The sequence below is a fragment of the Filicampus tigris genome, chromosome 13 (genome assembly GCF_054856515.1).
Source record: "Filicampus tigris isolate MCC_2025a chromosome 13, RoL_Ftig_1.0, whole genome shotgun sequence".
In the NCBI taxonomy this organism is placed as follows: domain Eukaryota; kingdom Metazoa; phylum Chordata; class Actinopteri; order Syngnathiformes; family Syngnathidae; genus Filicampus; species Filicampus tigris.
In genome coordinates, this window is record NC_141229.1 from 20,231,958 (window position 1) to 20,256,414 (window position 24,457).

The following is a 24,457-nucleotide window of genomic DNA, read 5'->3' on the forward strand; positions in this document are numbered from 1 at the left end:
TGATTTATTAAAGCTACTAGCCCGTACCGGGATCCAATTGCCGTTAACCCGCTTCAGGTGACCCAAAATGTAAAGAAAAACCCAGGCCACATTGCGGCGGAGCAAAAACTACATGCGCTCCGTGAAATTTTCATTGATTCTATAAAGCTACTGGCCCGTACGGGGATCGAACTTGCAACCTTTGCATTATTAGCATCCCGCTTCAACCAATTGAGCTCACCGGCCACAGTCATCCTTTTCAGGTGGCCCAAAATGTAAACAGAAACCCAGGGCACATTGCGGAGTTGCAAAAATCACAAGCGCTCAGTGAAATTTTCATTCATTCTATAAAGCTAATTGCCCGTACCCGCAACCTTGGCGTTATTAGCACCATCCTCTAACCAGCCACAACAGGTACTAGTACTAGTAAATGGACCAAAGGGCAACTGCAAACTCGGAGTCCATTGTAGCAAATTGCTCACTGATTGCTTCAGAACATCAAATGTTGATTGATTCAATACACATATTGGCCTGTACGGGGATCGAACCCACGACCTTGGCGTTATTAGCACCACGCTCTAACCAACTGAGCTAACCGGCCACATTTAACCATTTCAGGTGGCCCAAAATGCAAACAGAAATCGAGGCTACATTGAGGGGTAGTAGCAATAATTACTGGCGCTCTGTGAAATTTTCATCCATCCATCCATTATCGATACCGCTTATCCTCAGAAGGGTCGCGGGGCGTGCTGGAGCCTATCCCAGCTGTCTTAGGGCAGTAGGCGGGGGACACCCTGAATTGGTTTCCAGCCAATCACAGGGCACACAAAGACAAACATCCGCACTCACAATCACACCTAGGGGCAATTTAGAGAGTCCAATCAACTTACCAGGCATGTTTTTGGAATGTGGGAGGAAACCGGAGTACCCGGAGAAAACCCACGCAGGCACGGGGAGAACATGCAAGCTCCACACAGGGAGGTCAGAGCCGGGATCGAACCCACGACCTCTCAACTGTGAGGCGGACGTGCTAACCAGTCGTCCAGCGTGCCGCAGTGAAACTTTCATTGATTTAATAAAGCTACTGGCCCGTACCGGGATCCAATTGCCGTTAACCCCCTTCAGGTGACCCAAAATGTAAAGAGAAACTCAGGGTACATTGCGGCGTAGCAAAAACTACATGCGCTCGGTGAAATTTTCATTGATTCTATAAAGCTACTGGCCCCTTACGAGGATCGAACTCGCAACCTTGGCGTTATTAGCACCCCGCTCCAACCAACTGAGGTCATTGGCCATATTTATCCCTTTCAGGTGGCCCAAAATGTAAAGAGAAACTCAGGGCACATTGCGGAGTAGCAAAAATTACAAGCGCTCAGTGAAATTTTCATTCATTCTATAAAGCTAATGGCCGGTACCCGCAATCTTGCCGTTATTAGCACCATTCTAACCAGCCACAACAGGTACCAGTAGATGGCCCAAAGGGCAACTGCACACTGAGAGTACATTGTGGCAAATTACTCAGTTTGCTTGCAGAATGTCAGATGCTGGTTGATTCAATACACATATTGGCCTGTACGGGGATCGAACCCGCGACCTTGGCGTTATTAGCACCACGCTCTAACCAACTGAGCTAACCGGCCACACTTCACCACTTCAGGTGGCCCCAAATGCAAACAGAAATCGAGGGTACATTGGTAGCAATAATTACTGGCGCTCTGTGAAATTTTCACCGTGAAAGCTACTGGGCCGTACTTTAATAAAGCTACTGGCCCGTACCGGGATCCAATTGGCGTTAACCCCTTTCAGGTGACCCAAAATGTAAAGGGAAACCCAGGGCACATTGCGGCGTAGCAAAAATTACATGCACCCGTGAAATTTTCATTGATTCTATAAAGCTACTCCGTGATATTTTAATTTATTCGATAAAGGTTCTGGCCCATACAGGGATGAACATGCACACCTTTGCATTTTTAGCACCACATTCTAACCAACTGAGCTAACCCTCCACATTCGCCCCTTTCAGGCGGCCCAAAAATGTAAACAGAAAACAAGGGTACATTGCGGGGTAGTAGCAGTAATTACTGGCGCTCTTTGAAATTTTCGTTTATTTAAAAAAGCTACTGGCCCGTACGGGGGTCGAACCGCAACCTTGGCATTATTAGCACCATGCTCTAATCAGCCACAACAGGTACTAGTATGTGGACTAAAGGGCAACTGTAAATTCAGAGTACTGCAAATTACTCGCCGTTTGCTCGCACTGAAATGATTGATTCACTTAACATACTGGCCCATACGGGGATCGAACCCATGACCTTGGCATTTTTAGCACCACGCTCTAACGTATACCAGCAATAATTACTGGCGATCCATGAAATTTGCTCTGTGAAAGCTACTGGGCCGTACCGGGATCCAATTGGCGTTAACCCCTTTCAGGTGGCCCAAAATGTACAGTGAATACGGCGTAGCAAAAATTACATGCGCACCGTGACATTTTCATTGATTCTATACGAAATTATTCTTTGTGAAATGTTGATTGATTCAACAAACATACTGACCCGTACAGGAACAAACCCGCGACCATGGCGTTATTAGCACCATGCTTTAACAGGTACTAGTAGGTGGACCAAAGGGCAACTGTAAACTGAGAGTACATTGCAGCAAGTTACTCGCCGCTTGCACAATGTCAAAAGTTGATTGATACAATGCACATATTGGCCCGTACGGGGATCGAACCCGCGACCTTGGCGTTATTAGCACCATGCTCTAACCAACTGAGCTAACCGGCCACATTTAGCTACTTTAGGTGGCCCAAAATGCAAACAGAAATCGAGGCTGCATTGAGGGGTAGTAGCAATAATTACTGGCGCTCTGTGAAATTTTCACCCATCCATCCATTATCGATACCGCTTATCCTCAGAAGGGTCGCGGGGCGTGCTGGAGCCTATCCCAGCTGTCTTCGGGCAGTGGGCAGGGGACACCCTGAATTGGTTGCCAGCCAATCACAGGGCACACAAAGACAAACATCCGCACTCACAATCACACCTAGGGGCAATTTAAAGAGTCCAATCAACTTACCAGGCATGTTTTTAGAATGTGGGAGGAAACCAGAGTACCCGGAGAAAACCCACACAGGCTAGGGGAGAACATGCAAGCTCCACACAGGGAGGTCAGAGCCGGGATTGAACCCACGACCTCTCAACTGTGAGGCGGACGTGCTAACCAGTCGTCAGACGTGCTAACCAGTCGTCCAACGTGCCACCGTGAAACTTTCATTGATTTAATAAAGCTACTGGCCCGTACCGGGATCCAATTGCCGTTAACCCCCTTCAGGTGACCTAAAATGTAAAGAGAAACTCAGGGCACATTGTGGCGTAGCAAAAACTACATGCGCTCCGTGAAATTTTCATTGATTCTATAAAGCTACTGGCCCATACGAGGATCGAACTCGCAAGCTTGGCGTTATTAGCACCCCGCTCCAACCAACTGAGGTCACTGGCCATATTTATCCCTTTCAGGTGGCCCAAAATGTAAAGAGAAACCCAGGGCACATTGCGGAGTTGCAAAAATTACAAGCGCTCAGTGAAATTTTCATTCATTCTATAAAGCTAATGGCCGGTACCCGCAACCTTGCCGTTTTCAGCACCATCCTCTAATCAGCCACAACAGGTACCAGTAGATGGACCAAAGGGCAATTGCAAACTGAGAGTATATTGTGCCAAATTGCTGTTTGCTTGCAGAATATCAGATGTTGATTGATTCAATACACATAATGGCCCATACGGGGATCGAATCCGTGACCTTGGCGTTACTAGCACCACGCTCTAACCAACTGAGCTAACCAGCCATGTTTATGACTTTCAGGGTTCATTGCAGCGTAGCAAAAATTATACGCGCTCTGAAATTTTCATTCTATAAAGCTAATGGCCCGTACCCGCAACCACGGCGTTATTAGCACCATCCTATAACCAGCCACAACAGGTACTAGTAGATGGACCAAAGGGCAACTGCAAACTGAGAGTACATTGTGGCAAACTACTCACTGTTTGCTTGCAGAATCTCAGATGTTGATTGACTCAATACAAATATTGGCCCGTACGGAGATCGAGCCCGCGACCTTGGCGTTATTAGCACCACGCTCTAACCAACTGAGCCAACCGGCCACATTTAACCCCTTCAGGTGGCCCAAAATGCAAACAGAAATCGAGGCTACATTGAGGGGTAGTAGCAATAATTACTGGCGCTCTGTGAAATTTTCACCGTGAAAGCTACTGGGCCGTACTTTAATAAATCTACTGGCCCGTACCGGGATCCAATTGGCGTTAACCCCTTTCAGGTGACCCAAAATGTAAAGGGAAACCCAGGGCACATTGCGGCATAGCAAAAATTACATGCACCCGTGAAATTTTCATTGATTCTATAAAGCTACTCTGTGATATTTTAATTTATTTGATAAAGGTTCTGGCCCATACAGGGATGAACATGCACACCTTTGCATTTTTAGCACCACATTCTAACCAACTGAGCTAACCCTCCACATTTGCCCCTTTCAGGCGGCCCAAAAATGTAAACAGAAAACAAGGGTACATTGCGGGGTAGTAGGAGTAATTACTGGCGCTCTTTGAAATTTTCATTTATTTAAAAAAGCTACTGGCCCGTACGGGGATCGAACCGCAACCATGGCGTTATGCAAAATGTAAAGAGAAACATTGCTGCGTAGCAAAAATTACATGCGCACCGTGAAATTTTCATTGATTCTATATGAAATTATTCTTTGTGAAATGTTGATTGATTCAATAAACATACTGACCCGTACGGGGATCGAACCTGCGACCTTAACGTTACGTTAGCCACGTTATACCCTTTCAGGTGGCCCAAAATGTAAACAGAAACCAAGGGTACATTGCGGCATACAAGCAAAAATTACTTGCGCTCTGTGAAATTTTCATTCATTCAATAAAGGTTCTGGCCCATACAGGGATCAATACACGACCTTGGCATTATTTGCACCACACTCTAACCAGCCACAAGTAGGTGGACCAAAGGGTAACTGTAAACCGAGAGTACATTGCGGCAAATTAGTCACTGTTTGCTTGCACTTTGTGAAATGTTGATTGATTCAATAAACATACTGGAAAACAGCTTGAACAGACGGAATCAAGGTCACGCGAGAATATCGCTAGGCACGAGAATGAGAATCTTAACAGAGTGAGCAGACGACACTGCAAATGGCATTAGCAACAAAGTACAACTCCATTAAAAAAGCATGGTGGCATTAAAAAAAATAAACATGATAAAATTGAAATTGGCCGTACAGATTCACATTGTAGGTGTACATTTTTGAAAAGGTGAAAACACCTGTACAAATTACGCCCAAACCGTACAACTGGACAGGTATGGGTTGGACAGTCTTACTTAGCTTCAGGCAGACAAAGGAGGCAGCCAAACCTCCTAATTCACACTGTATGGTAACCACTTGACGGGGATGCGTCATGTAAACTAATGTCTTCACTAATACTAAAGTGTCATTTCTCCCACACACATAAAAAAGGATACCTGATGTTCTTGTGACATTCTGTTCTGTGATCCTCATCCCCTGGTAGGTGCTTGTAACGATAGCGATCGTCACAACAACATTCTCTCCTCGTTCAAACATTGCTCTTGCAGTCACAGATTCAACTTCTTCTGCTTGTTAATACAACAGCGCAACAAGTTCTCATGCCATGCAAGACATTTTTCAATGCAATGGGGGCTTATGATCGTTTAAATAAGGGTGGGGGGTCAAATAAACCACTCCATGACACTAAACCCGCTGTAACAAATACGAAAATTCAACTTCTCTGTCTTAGTCACGCACATTTGTTCCTCCATGAGAGCACTCTGAAATAAGGTGGATGGAGCAACATCAATGCTATTCCTTAGCTCATCTACAGCGTCTCACATTATGTTTGCATTAAGCTAGCAGATTTATGCAAGATGAACCTGTATGTATTTGCTTAAATAGCACACTTGCAATTCTCTCTTTTATGTTAGGTTTACTGTAAACTGCAACTCGGGAAGTCAATAAAAAAGTTGAAGCAATCACATGTTGAGTCTCTTTGAGGATCAGTTCACTCTGCCAAACTGCACACCATACACTGAGGAATGACAGAATAATAAAATTAGTTGTCGTAGTATCAGACAAGTACGAGTACAGACGTATAGTATTTTTACCAATACTGACACCAGTATTGGTGCATCCTTCATCCCTCGTAATAATGGGTGGATTTTTGAATCAAGGGTCTCAGCCTTTAAAAAAAATTGCAAAAGAACTTCAAGAGTATATTTTGTGGTTTTAGTAGAAGTTGCGCGGCTCCCGAGCCGCATGCGGCTCTTTCATCCTTATTTTGCGGCTCATCTAGTAAGTGTCTGACTGAAGTGTATGTTATTTGTCTCAAAAGCGTGCATCATGTCTTCTTATATGTAAAGATATATACACAATATACAAAGATATACAATTATATATATACACTGTAAAAAAAAAAAATACCATTGTTTTTACGGAAAAAAACTGGCAGCTGTGGTTGCCAGAATTATAGTGTAAAAAATACAGCCGGGTGTAAAACACATTACAAAACAACCTGCACATTTTACAGTTTAAAACTGTAATCTTTACAAAAATGTACATGATAAAATGGTAAATTCAACAATAATATCCAGTCAAACAAGCACAAGTATGCATTTATCAAACCATTTTATTCCTATAAAATGTACTGCGCTTTCTTTTTTGACATCAAATCGCACTCAATTTCACTGATTAACATCAGATGAAAGGCATTGATCATCATTATTGTCATTTACTTACGTAACCAGCGATGGAAGTTTTGAATTACATAGCCTTTCCACGTTATGACACCATTTCCGGTATTAACGACATAAAATGCCACATAAGGACGTAAAGACGCAGTGCCCTGCCATGTCTGACGATTGTATCAATCTTCTTCACGACATGGCAACAGTTTTGCCTTAACACCATAATGCGTAAGGAAGGTCAGGGAGGTCATTGCTTGTTGTGCGGTCCTCAGTCACGGTTTCATAAAGTAGAACGCATACGTGCCCAGAATTTTGCTCAGCACATTCATGGTGGGAGTAGGAACAAACCTAAATTAAAAAAGTAGTGTTTAGAATTGTGGCAAATTCATATATTTTGTGTCATGATGCTTTTTGGATATGAATTGAAGCACCAACGTCAGTCTGCAAAGTGGTGTCAGTGACAATCATTCTGATTGACTGTCAGTCAGGAAATGCAAACATGCAAATTATTTCAGCTATTTTAACCATGCTATTTTGTATTTTTAACTATATTGCATTGGTTCAAGTATAACAATTTTTCAGTGTGTAAAATACAGTATTAAATCAATTCTACAAGGAAATATGATCCTTTTCACATATATTAACTGTAAAATTAACAATTGATAATTGTTCTCTTTTTTACAATATGTTGCCTTAAAATACACACCGATTCATTGTTATACATATTACAGATTTTTTATGTCATGATTTTACAGCATCCATCCATCCATCCATTATCTGTACCGCTTCTCCTCACAAGGGTCGCGGGGCGTGCTGAAGCCTATCCCAGCTGTCTTTGGGCAGTAGGCGGGGGACACCCTGAACTGCTTGCCAGCCAATCGCAGGGCACACGGAGACAAACATCCGCACTCACATTCACACCTAGGGCCAATTTTAGAGTATCCAATCAACTTACCATGCATGTTTTTGGAATGTGGGAGGAAACCGGAGTGCCCGGAGAAAACCCACGCAGGCACGGGGAGAACATGCAAACTCCACACAGGGAGGCCGGAGCCGGGATCGAACCCGCGACCTCTGAACTGTGAGGCGGACGTGCTACCCAGTCGACCACCGTGCCGCCGATTTTACAGCATATTAATGTTAATTTTACAAACATTTTTTACAAAGTATATATACATAGGCTTCATATATAACTTATATATATAACATCTTCATTTCAGATGTAAAAAGTGTTTGCGGGTCCCAGTGTTTTTTTTCCATGGAAACCGGGTGGAAATGGCTCTTTGAGTGTTATATGTTGCCGACCCCTGGTTTAGACCCATTCCTAAATTGAACTACTGTATTTTGAAAAATATGGATTAATTCGTCACCATCTGTGCCATTTTTTTTTTTATCAATGAAATGTATATGTTATAAAAGCAGCACTTAGCATCTATTGACTCTGGTCATAAATAAAACAAAAACAAACAAAAAACATAGCAACATGCAAAATCTCATCTTTCAAAGAACATATTTTTTAATACTGTATGCAGGAATATTTGCAAGTGACATTTCTTCTAACCTGTAAGACTACACTATGGGAATCAGACATGATCAAAGCATAAGCAGAAATACCTGAAGGAGGGCCAAGAGGAGAGCATTACATATCACCAGCCAGAGCTGTCAATCCATTCTTGGTTTTTGCATGCTGCCCACATATTTTAAACACAATATTTTGAAGTTTAGTCTTGTTTTATGTCTGCTCATCATAGCTTTATATTGTTGAATACGCATTTCAAAAGTCTCTCTGTTACAAATGGTTATTCTGTTTTTGTCACAGATTAAGCTGGCTAACAAATACAGCTCTTCAGATGATCAGGTATGCAATCGCAGGCTTACCACAAATGGACAGTGTAACTGTTTGACTCACATTGGATGGTGAACAGGCACAAGCTTGATCTTTGTTTGAGAACACCAGTAGTTGTCTACTAATAATAACATAACACTTGTACATGCAGATTGTTTGCCACATTTTTGTGCTATGTTGCAGTACGTATGTTTATTCACAATTACACTGGATGTCCTCCAGCAGTGGCCCAATTAGTCAACAACCAGTGAGAATAGGAAATAAATGTCACATTATAGCAGCAAGATTGTCACAGTCTGTCTTTTGAGTTTGGTTTTTGACTTTAGTTTATGTTATTTTCTTGTGTTCCTTTGTCTGTCTCATTAGGTTATTGAGTTCACCTGTGCTTGTCATTTCGGTCCCTGGTGTTAGCCAATCAGCTCCCCCCTACCCGCTGTGTCTTGTCCATGTGTTCCTCGTTGTATCGTCAACTTATCTGTATTTAGTTCCCTGCTTTCTTTCAATCCTCGTTGGTTTGTTGTCGTTTGTCCCTGGTCATTAGTCTGTTGTCAAAGTCAACTCAAATCCTGTCCCAGTGTTTGTTTAGTTTCCTTTTGATCCTTGTTGTTTTGGAATTATTCCAGTGCCTTGTTGGTTGTTGTTTTTCTTTTAATTAAATACTTTAGACTGCACTTGATTTTTGCCTCCTGCTTTTGGGTTCTCCTCCATGCATACCATGACAAAGATTGCACGTAATAACAACACAAATGTCTTTTAATCCCTCAACAGCCTTTTTGTTTTCCGCCCATTCTTTCACATCCCCAAGAAACGCACAAAGGTGGAGTTTAACAGCACTTTATCCTTGAGACAAACCAATTGAATAAGAAACAATTCACTTACAAATAAAAAAAAGCATGCAACAAACAAAACTGCTCAGGTTTAGCAGTTGTAAAGTTTAATTGACTTAGGATCTGGCCCATGGACAGTGCTGCACTATTGGCAGGAACCAAGACAAACAACCAAATCGAAAATGCTGAATCAGTTCCACATTCCATCCCGTATGTAGTGACAATTCTCCATCAACCAATCAACAGCTGGGTGTCTTTCTTTACAATATCATAAGCAACTGTATAAAAAAGTCTTCCCCTCAAATAAGTGTCTGATACTCTTGGGTTGAGTAAATAAGTAGATTGTCATGCTCTTCATCGACAGATTGTTCACATGGGCTGGGCTTGCGAAAGAGCAGAGGGCACGGATGCTTCTCAAAAAGCAACGTTCAAGTTCCTGGCACTGAGAGGACAATATTTTCACATCTTCAGAAGTCCACCGGTAATGAAGATTTAGTACTTGTTTTATTTTTCAGATAAAGCCTTAATTAACGGTTAATGGAACTGAAGCGCATGGTTATGTATTCATAATACCTAAATGAGGTCTGAAATGTTGAGCTATATTTCCAACTTGGAGTACATATTTAGTAAGATATGCATGTGTTTTGCATTTCCATTTTCAAAACTTGTAAAGCGTCACAAAAATATCCAACCTGTCCCATCACACTTTTCATTACTCACGTGCTAGGTACAACAGTATAGTATGTTATGTGTTAGTGTGTGCTGTAACTACACCACGCTGTATCACGGCTCGGATTCAGAAAACAAGTCAGCCGTGATTGGTCGTTGTGAGCATTTATGATGTCATTTTCAGTCGACAGAAGACAAAATGGCCGCCCCCCCAGAGATGGCTAAAACCAAGTGGATTAACACTTATTCCACAAACTCAATATTTATCAGAATGCCCTGTTACAAATAGTAGGCTTGCATAAAACATATTCTTGAAAAAAATATGTTTGGGTTGACTTCCGCTTTAAATAGAAAGTCAACACCAAAATGGTCTTTCCAAGAATATGCTCTATATGCTTCCACTGGTCTAAACACAGCATTCTGATAAATATTGCGTTAAGACTTAGTCCACAAATTTTCAGCCATCTTTTGGGGCGGCCATTTTGCCACTTTCTGTCGATAAACGCAACCTTAAGCAGCTATAGCCACAGTGCCCAGTGTGCGGAGAACAGTGCCGATGGCGCATCGCCAATGCCGTCTCGTGTATGCTGGGCTGCTGGTCTTAATTCTCTTTCAATCTGTATGTACTTTTTTTTTTATTGTACATGTACTTGTTTGGCCCTGCATAAAAGTACAAGAGCTATTTACAATAAATAATGCCTACCCGTACAAAGCAAAGCCTATTTCTTCATGTATGAAGGTATGAAGGTATTTACTTTCCTACCTATTTAACAGTAATTGATATTACTTGATTTTACAGATAGAAGCTGCTAAAAAGTGCTAAACATGCTTACAATCAAACATGTTAACATGCTTATCTTATCATGCACTCATGTTTTTTTTTCTCAGCTCAGCGCTGCTGAATGGGGTCTAGCAGAAACAACATATAACCTCTATGAGGTGCTTTTCAAAGTTCACAAGGTATGCCTGGTCTCATACTTTGATACATTTATATAAGTACAAGTTAAAACCAAACACTCTCAAGTCAATCACATCCGGATTAAGTAACACACTTTTCTTTCATTGTCGTGTAAAATAATGTACTGTAACGTATCCTAAAATTGTTGAGGGGCATTTAACTAAATTGTCTGATTGACTACATTTTGTTAATTTTTGTTAATTAGGGTGCCCTAACTGCCCAGACTTATAATACTATTACTGCTAAACATTTCTACAATAGCTTTAGAACAAGGGTATGTTATTTTTCAACATATCGCTACATTCCATTTTGCCTCAATTTCTTCAAGACCAGATTATCAAAAATCAATTCTGAATGTATGAAATTCAAAATGTTGAATTCTCATTGGTCAAGAAAACGGCTAATTGATGATCATGGCCAACACGAATAAAAATACAAAATAAACAAAATGCGTCCTCAACTTTAACGTTGATGATGATGACGCGTGGGGAAGTGGAGAAGGAGATTGGATTGAGTCAATTTACATAATGTTCATTAGCTTTCTTAAAAAGAAAAATGATGGTCGACCAACATACTGTTCAACTTAACTGGCCAAACCTGAAAAGTTTCATGTTTGTGTTCCCAGCTATGGATGGTGGAGGACTGCTGGCTTCAGGCAAGACTCTACTTGGGTCTGGAGCATTCACTTGAGCAGCGGGACAACGAGTCTCTGTGCTTCAGCATTCTCATCGGCCATGGGCAGAGCCACACCTTCAGAGCGGAGCTGGCCTCTCACCTGGCTGTCTGGGAGAAGTCCTTCCAAAGAGCTGTCTTCATGGAAGTGCAGAGAGTACGAGTAAGTATTTTAAAGTGGGAGTCAACCCAAACATATTTTTTTCTCAAGAATATGTTCTATGCAGGCCCACAAGGCATTCTGATTAAACACGTAGTGTGTTTGTGGGGTAAGAGTTAAGCAGGAAAATTTAGCCATCTCAGGGGGCGGCCATTTTGTCACTTCTGTCGACTGAAAATGACATCACAGTTGCTCAGGGCTCAGATAAGGACCAATCATGGCTCAACTTCAGAAAACAAGTGAGCTGTGATTGGTCGTTACCTGAGGCCTGAGCAACCTCAATGTCATCTTTAGTCGACAGAAGTGACAAAATGCCCGGCCGCTGCAAGGAAATTTTGAACATGTTCAAAATTCCTTTGTGACAAAAAAAGTACAGGCGAACATCTGCCGACCGTTTGGCGAACATTTGCAACCTTGAACGAACCCTGACGTGAACGCGAATTTTTCTACTTTTGCCAGCAGTCGAAAATGTTCGTATACCTCAGTGGGATAGGGGCTTTAAACTTGTGTCATGCAATTCAAGCTTGTGTAGCGAATTTAGCTTAGCATAGCTTACTCCAAAGTGCATCTACGCAGTGATTCGAGTTTGGGTGTAACGTATCATAGTCTGATATTTTAACAGAAAAAAAAGTGTTTGTGACAGCCCTAGAAAATAGTTAAAGTTTTCGAATTATTGTCTCAAAATGAAGAAACAAACAACCAAGGAGCATATTGTGCTCAATTCTTTTTCACAGCAGTGTGGTGTAATGTACTTTTCACGCTGGCTTACAGCCATCTTGGTGAATTTTGTCTCAGACATCTGTGTGGCGTTTGCGTGTTCTCCTCGTAGTCTTGCAGGTTTGTTCTGATTTCCCACAGTCCAGAAATATTTACCTGAGGCCAGTTAAATTTAACTAAATTTAACACAAATTTGTCGTCAAATTGTTGGAAGATAGTCAAAAATCTTTCAATTTTTTTCCTCATGACTTCTTTGAGCCTTCTCATCCGTTTTTCGTGCGTCCTCACGCTCTTTGCAATCCTCTTTGTCATTGTTTTTCGAGCTCCGCCTCTGCCATGAGGAACTCCATCATGTCAATTTTTCGTCATTTGGGTCTAGGGGTTGTGGCCCTAGACCAGGGGTGGGCAAACTCTAGGGCCTAGACCCTTCAGGCTACTCGGTTGGATGATGATTCCTGCCAAAGTGACACAATTAGAATCAATGGGGTATAAATAGATAGTGTGCTGAATCCAAATAGTGATGGTATACACACACACACACACACGCACACACCAAAGACGTGGACAACCGTACCAAAAAATGTATTGCCGTGTGGCCATAGACTTTGTAAACCAGAAATGCGTTACACATTTTTTTAAAATTATATTCAGGTCACAGAGATTTCTGGACATACTGTAGGTACTGTATGAATAATAATAATCCAAGTTTACCATGCTCGTTGAGACTGGTGGCTGTATTGATGGCCTGTCACCCAGCGCCGCTGTCGTGCATCTCTTTATAACACTGCCAAGTGCTGATCGTATTCTCCCCTGCCTTAGTCCCTGCGCCTATTTTTGGGGTTCGAATCTGGTTCAATAAGACACAGACAATTTCAAAATACTGTAATTCATCCATCTATCCATCCATTATCGATACCGCTTATCCTCACAAGGGTCGCGGGGCGTGCTGGAGCCTATCCCAGCTGTCTTTGGGCAGTAGGCGGGGGACACCCCCAATTGGTTGCCAGCCAATCGCAGGGCACACAGAGACACACAGGGGCAATTTAGAGAGTCCAATCAACTTACCATGCATGTTTTTGGAATGTGGGAGGAAACCGGAGTACCCGGAGAAAACCCACGCAGGCACGGGGAGAACATGCAAACTCCACTGTAATTCATTCATTCATTCATTCATTATCCATACCGCTTATCCTCACAAGGGTCGCGGGCGTGCTGGAGCCTATCCCAGCTGTCTTGGGGCAGTAGGCGGGGGACACCCTGAATTGGTTGCCAGCCAACGGCCTGCACCTTGACTTGGGTGCCAACAGCCAACGGACTTCCTAATAATAACTACATTACATGATTGATTATTCAACTAAACACTGAGAAAACGCAAAGCATTCAGAAGCAAACAAGCATCCATGCTAGCCTCGATGATATTAGCCCCAACCGTGTGCCGGCGAGTGTTAACCAACAGCAGCATTGCTGTTTGGTCCGGCCGGCAGCCAGCTCTACAGTGAGCGTTTTTACCCACAACTCAAAACACGTAATTGTAGCAAATTATAGAACATCTGATAAAACCACACTGTCACTACTACTATTAAAACGCAATAAATATTACTAGATTACTAGATGTATGTGTTTCCCGCGCCATCTTCTCATTTGTTGTAGATGTCCTCGTTTCCGCAGCCATTTTGCTTTTGTTGCTGAGGGGGCGTGTATAGAATCTAGGGAGGTCGGGGTCTGTCCATGTCCCTACACCTAAAGTTTACGGAGAATTGGGACACGTCTCGGTCCTCGTGAACGCGCATTTCTAGGGAATGCGCAGTTCTACAAGACGAGAGGAGTGTAAGGGCCACCCCTATTGGGATTGAGCCAAAGACTCTCAAATGTTCGTAGGTTTTATTCCAACAACAAGTGCATACAGTTGAACCTCCAAAATCTATTACGTCTGTGGGGTTTGACTACTTCAAGGCATGTTTGTTTGTATAGCACATTTCATGTACAAGACAATTCAAAGGGCTTTGCACAAAACATTTAAAGCATTACAGAAAGAAAATATTAAGACATTACAAAAATCACAATAAAAATCATCTAACAACTAGATTATTGTCAGCGTTCACGAGCCGGGCAGAGGACCCAAGCGCAGAAATGGGGAAGAGGCGGTGGCGGGAGAAAATCTTTATTGTAAATCTCTTGATGGTCGGGGCTAGCTTGGAGGCTGGTGACGGCGATGCAAGCAGGCTGGTAGGCGGGCAAACAGAGTGGGTCGAGGCACAGCAAAGGGTGACCTAGAAGATGATTTAGCGCAGGGGTTGGGCAATTCCAGCCCACCAGGGTCGGTAACCTGCCTGTTTTCCATCTGTCCCTGCTACAACACTCCTGATTCAAATGATCATATAATCAGCAAGGTCTGCAGAAGTTGGATAACCATCCTGATCATTTGAATCAGGTGGGTTGCACCAGAGTAACATGTAGGATATCGGCCCTCGAGGGCCGGAATTGCCCACCCCTGACGTAGCGTTAAATCGGTGAGTACTATAATTTCTTAAATACTTTGCGAAAGGGAGCTAGAAAGTACAAACTCGACTTGGAGCATCGAAAATCTGGCAAGGGGTCTGAATTCCAGAACCTCTAAAATAGGAGCCACCTTCATTGGGAGGGAGGGTGCGCACACACACACACCTCAGCCCGCTGATTCAGCGGCCCTGGCAAATCACAATGATTAAAACTTCAAAGTTTAAAAAAAGGTCAATTGTAATTCAAAGCATTAATGCTAAAGTTTCAGTTCTTTTTTATTATTATTGTTGACTGTCATATTCTACTAAACAAACAAACTGACTGCATGCTTCGATGACATAGACCTCGACAGGGCAGATTCTTTTGTTGTATATGTAAAATATGGATTATGGACTAAGATGGGTTGGCAACCTGTTCAGCCTCTTGCCCAAAATCAGATAGGATAGGCCCCCTTTTACTCATGATGCTCATAAAGACCAGTGGTGTAAAAAACAAAATGGGTGGATGGATTATGGCATAACTACTCTTTTCCTTTTGACGATGTTAAAGACCACTATATAACTATTAAGATGTCTCGAGAAAAACAAATTCCCACCCCTAAACCTCACTGCAGGATTTGATGAACACCACGCAGTTGATGAGCACCAACTCAACCCATTTCACTGTGAGGCTGATTTCAAGCATCTTAAATTACTGTTGAGGGTCTAACAATTCCATCTGACAATCTGTCACGGTCATGGAATGGGAGCTCTCAGCCAGTAGAGGTCAGTGAAACGGTTCATTTCATCTTAATAAGCTACTCTAAAAGCAGAGAGCAGGATGTATTTAGCAGCTTATAACCCATCCTAAATTACTTGCAACAGACACACACAAAAATGTTTTATAGCATGCACCCCTCGTGCGTATACTTAGGTCAGACTTTGCTAAGGAGATTTTCAGTCAGAAATATTTCATGCTGTTAATTCCCACTGAAGAACCCTTTCCAATTAGTGAAGTGCTCATGCTCACCACGATTCTAATCTGAGGTGACAACATGAACCTAAAGGCTGCCATGCCTTTCTTATCCCTTTTGCAGCTGAAAGCTCTTTTATAAATGGGATCTGTGCCATGTTCCATGTCATACCAATAGTCACCGCACTCGAACACAGTGAGGAAATAACTAGGCGTATGCGACACTAACTGAAAATCTGTATTTTCTGAGTGTTCAAAAGAAGTGTGTGAAGAACAGTGAAATGAAGTGTGCCACACATCAAAAACTAAAGCTCAAGAAACATTTCACACACGTACTTTCAAAATGAATGTGTTTTTGGTCGGTGGGTGCTGGTTTGTGTTACGGGTTGAAAACATTAGCAACCTCGGTGGTATCATGCAAACACTGTCTCTCTCTATTTCTTCTGTATGATTTGTAAACATAAGCATGTTAATAAATTTATTCTTTCCCATCAGACAAAAAGCTACATGTGCAGCATCCATGGGAATACACTGTGCTTCACCATAGATTTTGATTCAGGCTTTGCATGTTTGGACGGATCCTCAAATGTAAGTTATGACTGATTTGATGACATGCTGGTCCTGTAATCGCTTATCACATGTGATGTATAAAGTGGAACCTTGAAGGTCCAACACAATCCAATCTAGAACATGATATGTTCAACTTCCAAAACAAACATCTGCATTAGAAATGATGGAACTTGATGGTATCCGTTTTAGGGGCAAACTGTTGCAATTAAACATTTATTCACTATACAGTTTTTAAATATGATTTAACATCCATACAATGCAAAAATAAGTTCATGAATTAACCACAAAACAATAAAACAAACATTACATTTTAACAAATGAAAATGGCGTGCTAGGGGTATAGAATCACCTCACATACCTCATTATTAAACTCGTCTCCTGCTAGCTGCTAATGCTAGCAGTTGAGTCCAGTGCCTGGACTTTACCTCACCCTTCCACTGGAATCTGACAGCTTCAAATGCGAGTCTCCTTACTTCAGAACTTTTGTACATTCTTCTCGACATACCTTATGGTACAGAGATGGGAAATTCAGGTCCAGAAAGTAAGAACCCTGCCACAGTTTGTCTTGAGCTACAGGTGCTTCTAATCAACTGAGCTCGTTTATCTGTTGAGTGGAAGCACCTGTGGCTAAAGCCAAACTGTGGCAGGGTTTTTAATTTCTGGACCTGGATTTTCCACTTCTGTTGTTGAAGCCGGTCCTTTGTAAGAATAAGCAGAGCAAAAAAAACCCAACAACAACAAATATAAAGAAAGCCCCCGCTATCCTCGAATGCTAGCTGTACTGACATCTCGTGAGGTTTGCAAGTTTTGCTGTCATCTGGTTTGAGGTCACACACGATGATAATGATGATGATTCAACCTCATTGAATGTTTGTGAGATTTTGGAGGCATATATCATATTACTGAATATTGATTAACTTTCCAGTAGGGCTGTTCAATTTTGCCTAATAAGAAAATATTTTCTCTCAAATGTTCTCAATTTTACAATTACGATTACGATTTCTTTGTAAAATAAAAAATAATGAAAAATGAAATATTTTCAATGTCTTTTATTTAAACTTAATTTTTCTTTCTTTGAACTCAAAATGCCAGTCAATTTAACTTAATACACACAGAACAAAACATTGGGATTAACAACATTTTACTTACACAATAGATTTGAGATCTGTTCTTAACTAAACCAATAATGAAAGAAGAAAGTGCAAATACCATCTGAAACGAAATCATCAACATGAGAGAAGGTAGACAGTCAATTCTGTAAACCAGTCTGTCAGCAAGTCATTTTGCCAACCAGCTAGTGACTAGCCTTTCACCTCTCTCCCTGGTCTTACTTAAACATGAATCAATGATGAGTGCAAAACTGTCACTCAATAATACAATGCACTGTCAAGCTTAAGTACGTATGCATAGTCCGACTGGACCAGAGGTCCGTTGTAGAGGAGAAAAAAAAGGGACGACTTTCAGACGTTGAGTAACTTGCTTACGGGTTAGATTGTACATGCGGGACACACTACACTACAAATCTATTTTTGCCCGATTTATTCACTAAACGCTCACTTGCCTGAGCAAATAGCAGAATCCCCGGTTTAGCCATGGATGTTGTCATTGTTTTGGACTGCGCACTTGTGGGAGGCGGCGGAAATGCAGAAGAAACTACTGTGGATTAGATACACCAAAAATAACAAAAATCGAACGTGCCAATTTGAACGTTTTTAACATTGTTTTATCCAGAAAATTCGGTTACGGTTCAAAATCGTTTAATTGAGCAGCCCTACTTTCCAGTATCTATAAAACGAGGTGTTGAAATTTAAAGGTTCCACTGTATTTCCTGAAATGTGAGACGTCACATGTTTTTTTAATGTGTTTTGTAATAGGATTGGGTTGGATTGCATTTTTATCAGGTTCAAATAACTATTATTTTCATGTGGAGTCTGTACTGTGCCTCTCAGGGCGTCCATTTGACCAGCCTAATGAAGATGTAAGATTATAGTCAAGAAGCCATACATATCCCAACCAAAGGCCCATTTGATTTGCCATAAATGAATGTATGTCACATTATTGTTCAATAATTTATGCATAATATATATGCCAATTGTATAGCAATGTGTGTTATAGTTTACCGATTTTCTAATTTGGATCGTGGTCTCAAAGGTTTGGGAAACACTATTCCAACATAATGAAATTGACAAACACACCCAAAAAGTAACTGTACTTTACTCAGCGCATGTCATTTACCAATAGTTATGAATGTCCACCGGTCTAACATCATTTGTGTTCAATTTGGCATTTTCTGAGTTTTGATTCATTTGCAGGGTTCCTTTGCAAAGTAGCCATGGTTTTATTTGCTCCATCAAATTAAAATTGCACAGACAACTGTTCTCACCATACAACGTACTGGGATTTATTAATCCTCTTGTTCTTTTGTAGATGCTATTATGGCGATATAAATTTTCTCAACTTAAAGGCTCCTCTGATGATGGAAAAAACAGGGTAAAACTTCTTTTCAAGAATGCTGAAAGCAAGCAATTAGACATGAAGGTATGAACATGGTCTCCATACAGAAAGGTGCATGCGTGGAATGATGACATTTGAGCAGTAATATTTTGCAACTTGGAATCATTTCAAACAAAATTGTTGGAATATTGCAGCTCGACCTTGGATGTTGTTTTATTGAACAAACTAATGTGTGCCTCTGTCCTTGACCTTTTTCCAGGAACTCGAGTTTGCCAATCTTACTGCGGTCCTCCACTGTATCCACTCTTTTATTGCTGCCAAAGTGGCCTCCATGGAACCTCTCTTTACATGCAATCAAAGCTTGGGTGGAAATTACATGAACATATAAAAGGACATGGCTGAATCATAGATGTTTGTGCACAATGCCAGTGCATAATACTGTAAGTACATCTCTCTTGTAATTGCTATTCTTCATCTATACACCGGGAAAAGAAAATTCAGTTTTCAAAACATTTTGTTGCATTAACAAGCGTGTGCTTCTGTCTCTTAATTTATTTCATATACATAATGCACACTAATCTGACTGGAACCACACCCGTGATGCTGTTCAGTATAATGTGTAATTACACTTGGACGCAAAAAAAAAAAAAATACAGTAATTGGCAATGTGAATGGAAAAAAAGAAAATCACCAGTGAGAAACTGTCCTTTGTTGGTGTCGTCTAAACAAGATTTGTATGTTTGCTTCTTTTTTGTATCAAATAAAGCCATTACAATTGACCTTGTTGGCACTTGACTGAAACGTGCAATTTCACACACAGCATGATCTAATGACCCACTTTTGTCAGTTGTGTGTGGCTACTCCAATGCAATGTAAACAAATCTTACTTATGTCATGATTTTAAGGTTGAAAATGTTTTTTTGTTGTATTTTCAATAATATATTTATTAAAAAACACATGATGAAAACCAGATGAGTTATTTCTTTTGCAACTCTCAGTTTGAGATTAAAGTTTAGTTATGGATTACACACAAGCATTAATTATATTAAAGTTGATACTGTTAAAGTTATTAAATTTATCTGTGCAACTCAAGGTTGTGCATTTACCTCAGCCTCCAGGGCTGTACACATGACATCTGTGGTTTGCTATGTTCTCTTTGGAACTGCATTCTCAATTTGTTTCTTTGATAGTTCAGTTTTGTTGATTGATCAATACTGTATTAATTCCTTTAGAAAAATATCAGGCATCTCACAGCTCATTTTCAATGGACCATAATACAAATGCTAATTCCAATGATTTTGGGATCTTGTGTGCAGCATAAATAAAAAGAGAACACAAGGATTTGCAAATCCTTTTCAAACTACTGTATATTCTATGGAATACATTACAAAGACAAGATATGTATTTTTCAAACTGATGAACTTTTTTTTTTCTTTCAAATATTCACCTAATTTGATTTTGATATTTACATACATATTTACCTTTCTGTTACATCACCTTTCCTTTGAACAACACTCGATACATGTTGGGGAATTGAGGACACAAATTGATGAAGCTTTGTCGGTGGAATTCGTTTCCATTCTTGCTAAATGTACAACTTCAGCTAACAGTCCGGGGTCCATTGTTGTATTTTGCATCTAATAATACTCCACACATTCGCAATGGGAGACAGGTCTGGACTGCTTGCAGGCCAGTCTAGTACTGACATGCTTTGACTACAAAGCTACGCTTTTGTAACCATAGATGGGTACTTTAGCCTTTTTTGCCAGTCCTTACAATTCCGTAAGGACTATAACTAATAACTAAACAGACACAAAAGAATCATGATGAAAACATGAAACTAAATTCTAAAGCAAAAATCAAGAACAGACCGGAGAAGGTCAGACAAGAACCAACCAGTCCGGTGGGTGTCCAGGAGGCCAGACGAGAGGGTTTTGGCAGGATCAATCTGATGGGTGACCCGGAAGCCGGACAAGAGGGTCTTGGCGGGGCCAGTCCGGTGGGCGTCCGGGAGACCAGACGAGAAGGTCTTGGCAGGACCAGTCTGGTGGACGACCCGGAGGCCAGACGAGAGGGTCATGGCAGGACCAGTCTGGTGGGCGACCTGGAGACCAGACAAGAGGGTCTTGGCAGGGCCAGTCCAGTGGGCGTCAAGCAGGCCTGACGAGAGGGTCATGGAAGGACCAGTCTGGTGGGCGACCCGGAGACCAGACGAGAGGGTCTTGGGGGGCCAGTCCGGTGGGCGTCCAGGAGACCAGACGAGAAGGTCTTGGCGCGGCCAGTTCGGTGGGCGTCCAGGAGGCCTGACGAGAGGGTCATGGCAGGACCAGTCTGGTGGGCTGCCTGGAGACCAGACAAGAGGGTCTTGGCGGGGCCAGTCCAGTGGGCGTCCAGGAGACCAGACGAGAAGGTCTTGGCAGGACCAGTCTGGTGGGTGACCCGGAGACCAGACGAGAGGGACTTGGCGCGGCCATTCCGGTGGGCATCCAGGAGGCCTGACGAGAAGGTCTTGGCAGGACCAGTTTGGTGGGCGACCCGGAGGCCAGACGAGAGGGATTTGGCATGGCCAGTCCGGTGGGCGTCCAGGGGACCACACAGGGGATGAAGTCGGCCGGCCGCCGGAGCAGAATCAGAGGGCAGTCGAAGGCCTTGCGCCATCGTAGCAGAATCCAAGGGCAGCCGCAGAGATTGCGCCGCCAGAACAGAGTCAGGGGGCAGCCGAAGGCCTTGCGCCACCGGAGCAGAGTCAAGGGGCAGCCGAAGACCTTGTGCCGCCGAAGCAGGATCAGAAAGAGGGTTCAAAGCTTGCGCCGCTGGGAAAGAGTCAGAGCCTGGTGGTGCTGAGAAGCTAGGATGGGGGCCTGCATTTGATGCGGTGCCGGGAAGGGGGCCAGGCACTGCAGGGGAACCGGCATGAGAGCCTGTAGTTGCCGAGGTGCCGGGAAGAGGGCATGGCACTGCTGAGGCAGCGGCTGCAGAGGAGCCAGCATGGGAGTCTGTAGTTGCCAGGGTGCCGGGATGGGGGCCTGGCACTGCAGAGGAGCCGGCATGGGAGCCTGTAGTTACCAAGGTGCCAGGAAGGGGGCCTGTCACTGCTGAGGCATCAGGACGGGGGCCCGCATTTGCTGAGGCAGCAGGAAGGGGGCCTGGCACTGCAGAGGAGCCGGCATGGGAGCCTGTAGTTGTCGAGGTGCCGGGAAGAGGGTCTGGCACTACTGAGGCACTGGGTGCAGAGGAGCCAGCATGAGAGCCTGTAGTTGCCCGGGAAGGGGGCCTGGCACTGCCGAGGCATCGGGACTACGGCCGGCATTTGCTGAGGCGCCGGGAAGGAGTCCTGCCTCATCAGCCTGCCACCATAGATGTTGTGAAGCACATGAGACACGGGGGATTGGGAGTACAGATAGTGAGGAATGTAAACTAGAAGAAACGGGATGAACGGGACTAGGTGAAGAAGTGCGCAGTGAACGAGGTGTCGAAAAAGGCGGGGAGTGTAGTGGCTTGGGTAAAGGTTCGTAATGACGTGACTTGGAAAAAGCTGAGGAGGAACCCCGCGGTGGGTCTCGTGTAAATGGCCAACTGGACACCCAAAGTAGGGTCTGAAGGGAAGGGTTCAGTGGTGGACACTAAGGGTACAGGTTCAGAATGACGCGACTTGGAAAAAGTGGACTTACGGGATGAACCAGAACCTCTACTCGGGCATCTACGTTGGCCACCCCGCGGGGGTCCCGTGTAAATAGCCAACCAGGCGCCCAAGCTAGGGTCTGATGGAAAGTGTTCTGGAGTGGACACCAAGGAATCATCAGAAAAACGTGACAAAAACTGACAAGGGCTTGAATAGTGACTTGGGAAGGGACTCAGAAAACCAAAATCAGTGTCAAAATCTGAATCGGAAACTAAGGGATCATCATCGTACAAAAACTGAGGAGGGCTTGAAAAAGCAGGAAGCCCCAAATCAATATCAGAATCAGAAAGGAGATTAACCAAATCATGGCCATCTTCAAGGTCAGAATAATCTGAGTCTAAAAACAAAACATCGGCTGTTAAACTAGAAGGGGACTGTACAAAATTAGGACAAGTAGGTGGTGAAGATGAGAGAGACATGGAAGAAAATACAGAGCTTACATGAAGGGTTTGGGAGTGGTCAGCAGGCTGAGGGCGGTTGGAGGCACACTGGGACTTGCGACGGCTTGAGCGACCCATCGTGGAGGAGTGACACGAGAGGTTTCCAGCCAAAAGGCAAAGTAGCAGCCGGTGAGACAATAACTCCCTGATTGGAGGTGGAAGGATGGTTAGGAGCAGGTGATGACGTCTTGGGCTTGAGGGATTGTGTCTGAGTCTGCTGGGTCCATGACTGGTTAGTACGTTCTGTCATGTGAGGGGCGGGATTTGGACCCATACGCAGATATGACACGTAAGTTGAAGAGTAAAAAGTCTTTATCAACAAAAATACAAAGTAACAACAGATATCAGAACTCGAAGAGAGTTAGCATCCTCACTCCAAGAAGGTTTGACGTACTGACAACGTGTCAGTGTGTAACTCAAAACTTTTAAACTGTAAGACTTCAGGCCTATATGACATCATAAAGGACAAAGAATAAAAGGACCATCAGCAGAGCAATTGATACAACAACCAGTCAAACAAGAAGAACGTCGCCCACCTCCGGCTCATAGCTTTCAGTGCGGAGCTGGCATGACTTGTCAGGTTTGGATCGATTTTTACAGTCTAGAGATGTCCCAGAAAAGGACATACTTCGCATGCAAAAGGATAATGTTTGTACTGAATGTTAACACTTAGTTAACAAAACAGAATTGCTCTGCACCTTTTTCCTCGTCAGTGAAATGGGTGCCCACTAGAGGGCAGACTATGCTTGTGAAAACAATACTGGAGCAAAAGAGCGCAAGAAAAAGTGCACTGTACAGTGTTGTGAAGGCTGCAGTAATGGCGGCTCTGTGGTATCGCGGAAGAGAACAGAACGTCAGTACGTCAGCCGGTACTTGACCCGGTTAGGGACGATTAGAGAGATGGACAAAAACCCACCTCTGACCTTGCTTAGTCCGTTCTTTTTAAAAGACTTCTCGTCCTCCGTCCGTCCACGAAATGGACATTCGTCCGATACGGACGAATGGACCGTTCCATCCCTGAGACGGAATGCCCATCTCTGTTTGTAACACGTGCAGAATGTGCCTTGGTATTGTCTTGCTGAAATAAGCAAGGATGTCCCTAAAAAAGACGTTGCTTGGATGCTAGCTTTTGAATTTTGTGCTGATAACAATACAAATGGTCCTTTTCCTCTTTGGCCCAGAGGACACGAAGTCCATAATTTCCCCCAAAAACTATATTAAATGTGGACTTTTACCACAGCACA

The 24,457-nt window shown here is 42.9% G+C and overlaps 2 protein-coding genes, 1 long non-coding RNA gene and 5 other non-coding genes across 8 annotated transcripts in view; 1 reads left to right on the top strand and 7 right to left on the bottom strand.

Moving 5' to 3' along the window:
• The window catches only part of sntg2 (syntrophin, gamma 2), an 81,945-nt gene extending 61,829 nt beyond the window's left edge, over positions 1 to 20,116 (top strand). Inside the window, exons 11-17 of the mRNA XM_086050627.1 lie at positions 8,588 to 8,626; positions 9,806 to 9,922; positions 10,999 to 11,070; positions 11,694 to 11,903; positions 16,563 to 16,655; positions 19,065 to 19,175; positions 19,351 to 20,116. Of these exons, the coding sequence (XP_085906753.1) occupies positions 8,588 to 8,626; positions 9,806 to 9,922; positions 10,999 to 11,070; positions 11,694 to 11,903; positions 16,563 to 16,655; positions 19,065 to 19,175; positions 19,351 to 19,479 (771 nt within the window). The 3' untranslated portion in view covers positions 19,480 to 20,116. The remainder of the gene's footprint in view (positions 1 to 8,587; positions 8,627 to 9,805; positions 9,923 to 10,998; positions 11,071 to 11,693; positions 11,904 to 16,562; positions 16,656 to 19,064; positions 19,176 to 19,350) is intronic.
• trnai-aau (transfer RNA isoleucine (anticodon AAU)) lies at positions 507 to 580 on the bottom strand. The gene has a single exon. It is a non-coding gene; the product is annotated as a tRNA-Ile (tRNA).
• Positions 1,546 to 1,619, bottom strand: trnai-aau (transfer RNA isoleucine (anticodon AAU)). Its single transcript has one exon. It is a non-coding gene; the product is annotated as a tRNA-Ile (tRNA).
• Positions 2,692 to 2,765, bottom strand: trnai-aau (transfer RNA isoleucine (anticodon AAU)). Its single transcript has one exon. It is a non-coding gene; the product is annotated as a tRNA-Ile (tRNA).
• trnat-agu (transfer RNA threonine (anticodon AGU)) lies at positions 3,750 to 3,823 on the bottom strand. Its single transcript has one exon. It is a non-coding gene; the product is annotated as a tRNA-Thr (tRNA).
• trnai-aau (transfer RNA isoleucine (anticodon AAU)) lies at positions 4,066 to 4,139 on the bottom strand. Its single transcript has one exon. It is a non-coding gene; the product is annotated as a tRNA-Ile (tRNA).
• Positions 11,493 to 17,164, bottom strand: LOC147137887 (uncharacterized). The gene is made up of 4 exons (XR_015089433.1): positions 16,996 to 17,164; positions 13,329 to 13,464; positions 12,653 to 13,072; positions 11,493 to 11,878 (listed from the first exon to the last, which is right to left on the bottom strand). It is a non-coding gene; the product is annotated as an uncharacterized LOC147137887 (long non-coding RNA).
• A 911-nt stretch (positions 20,117 to 21,027) lies between the features above and the next one.
• Positions 21,028 to 23,623, bottom strand: LOC147137888 (uncharacterized). The gene is made up of 2 exons (XM_086050628.1): positions 23,214 to 23,623; positions 21,028 to 22,438 (listed from the first exon to the last, which is right to left on the bottom strand). Exon 2 carries the CDS (start codon positions 21,747 to 21,749, stop codon positions 21,264 to 21,266), a length of 486 nt encoding a protein of 161 aa, XP_085906754.1. The 5' UTR covers positions 21,750 to 22,438; positions 23,214 to 23,623; the 3' UTR covers positions 21,028 to 21,263.
• Between the last annotated feature and the right edge of the window lie 834 nt (positions 23,624 to 24,457).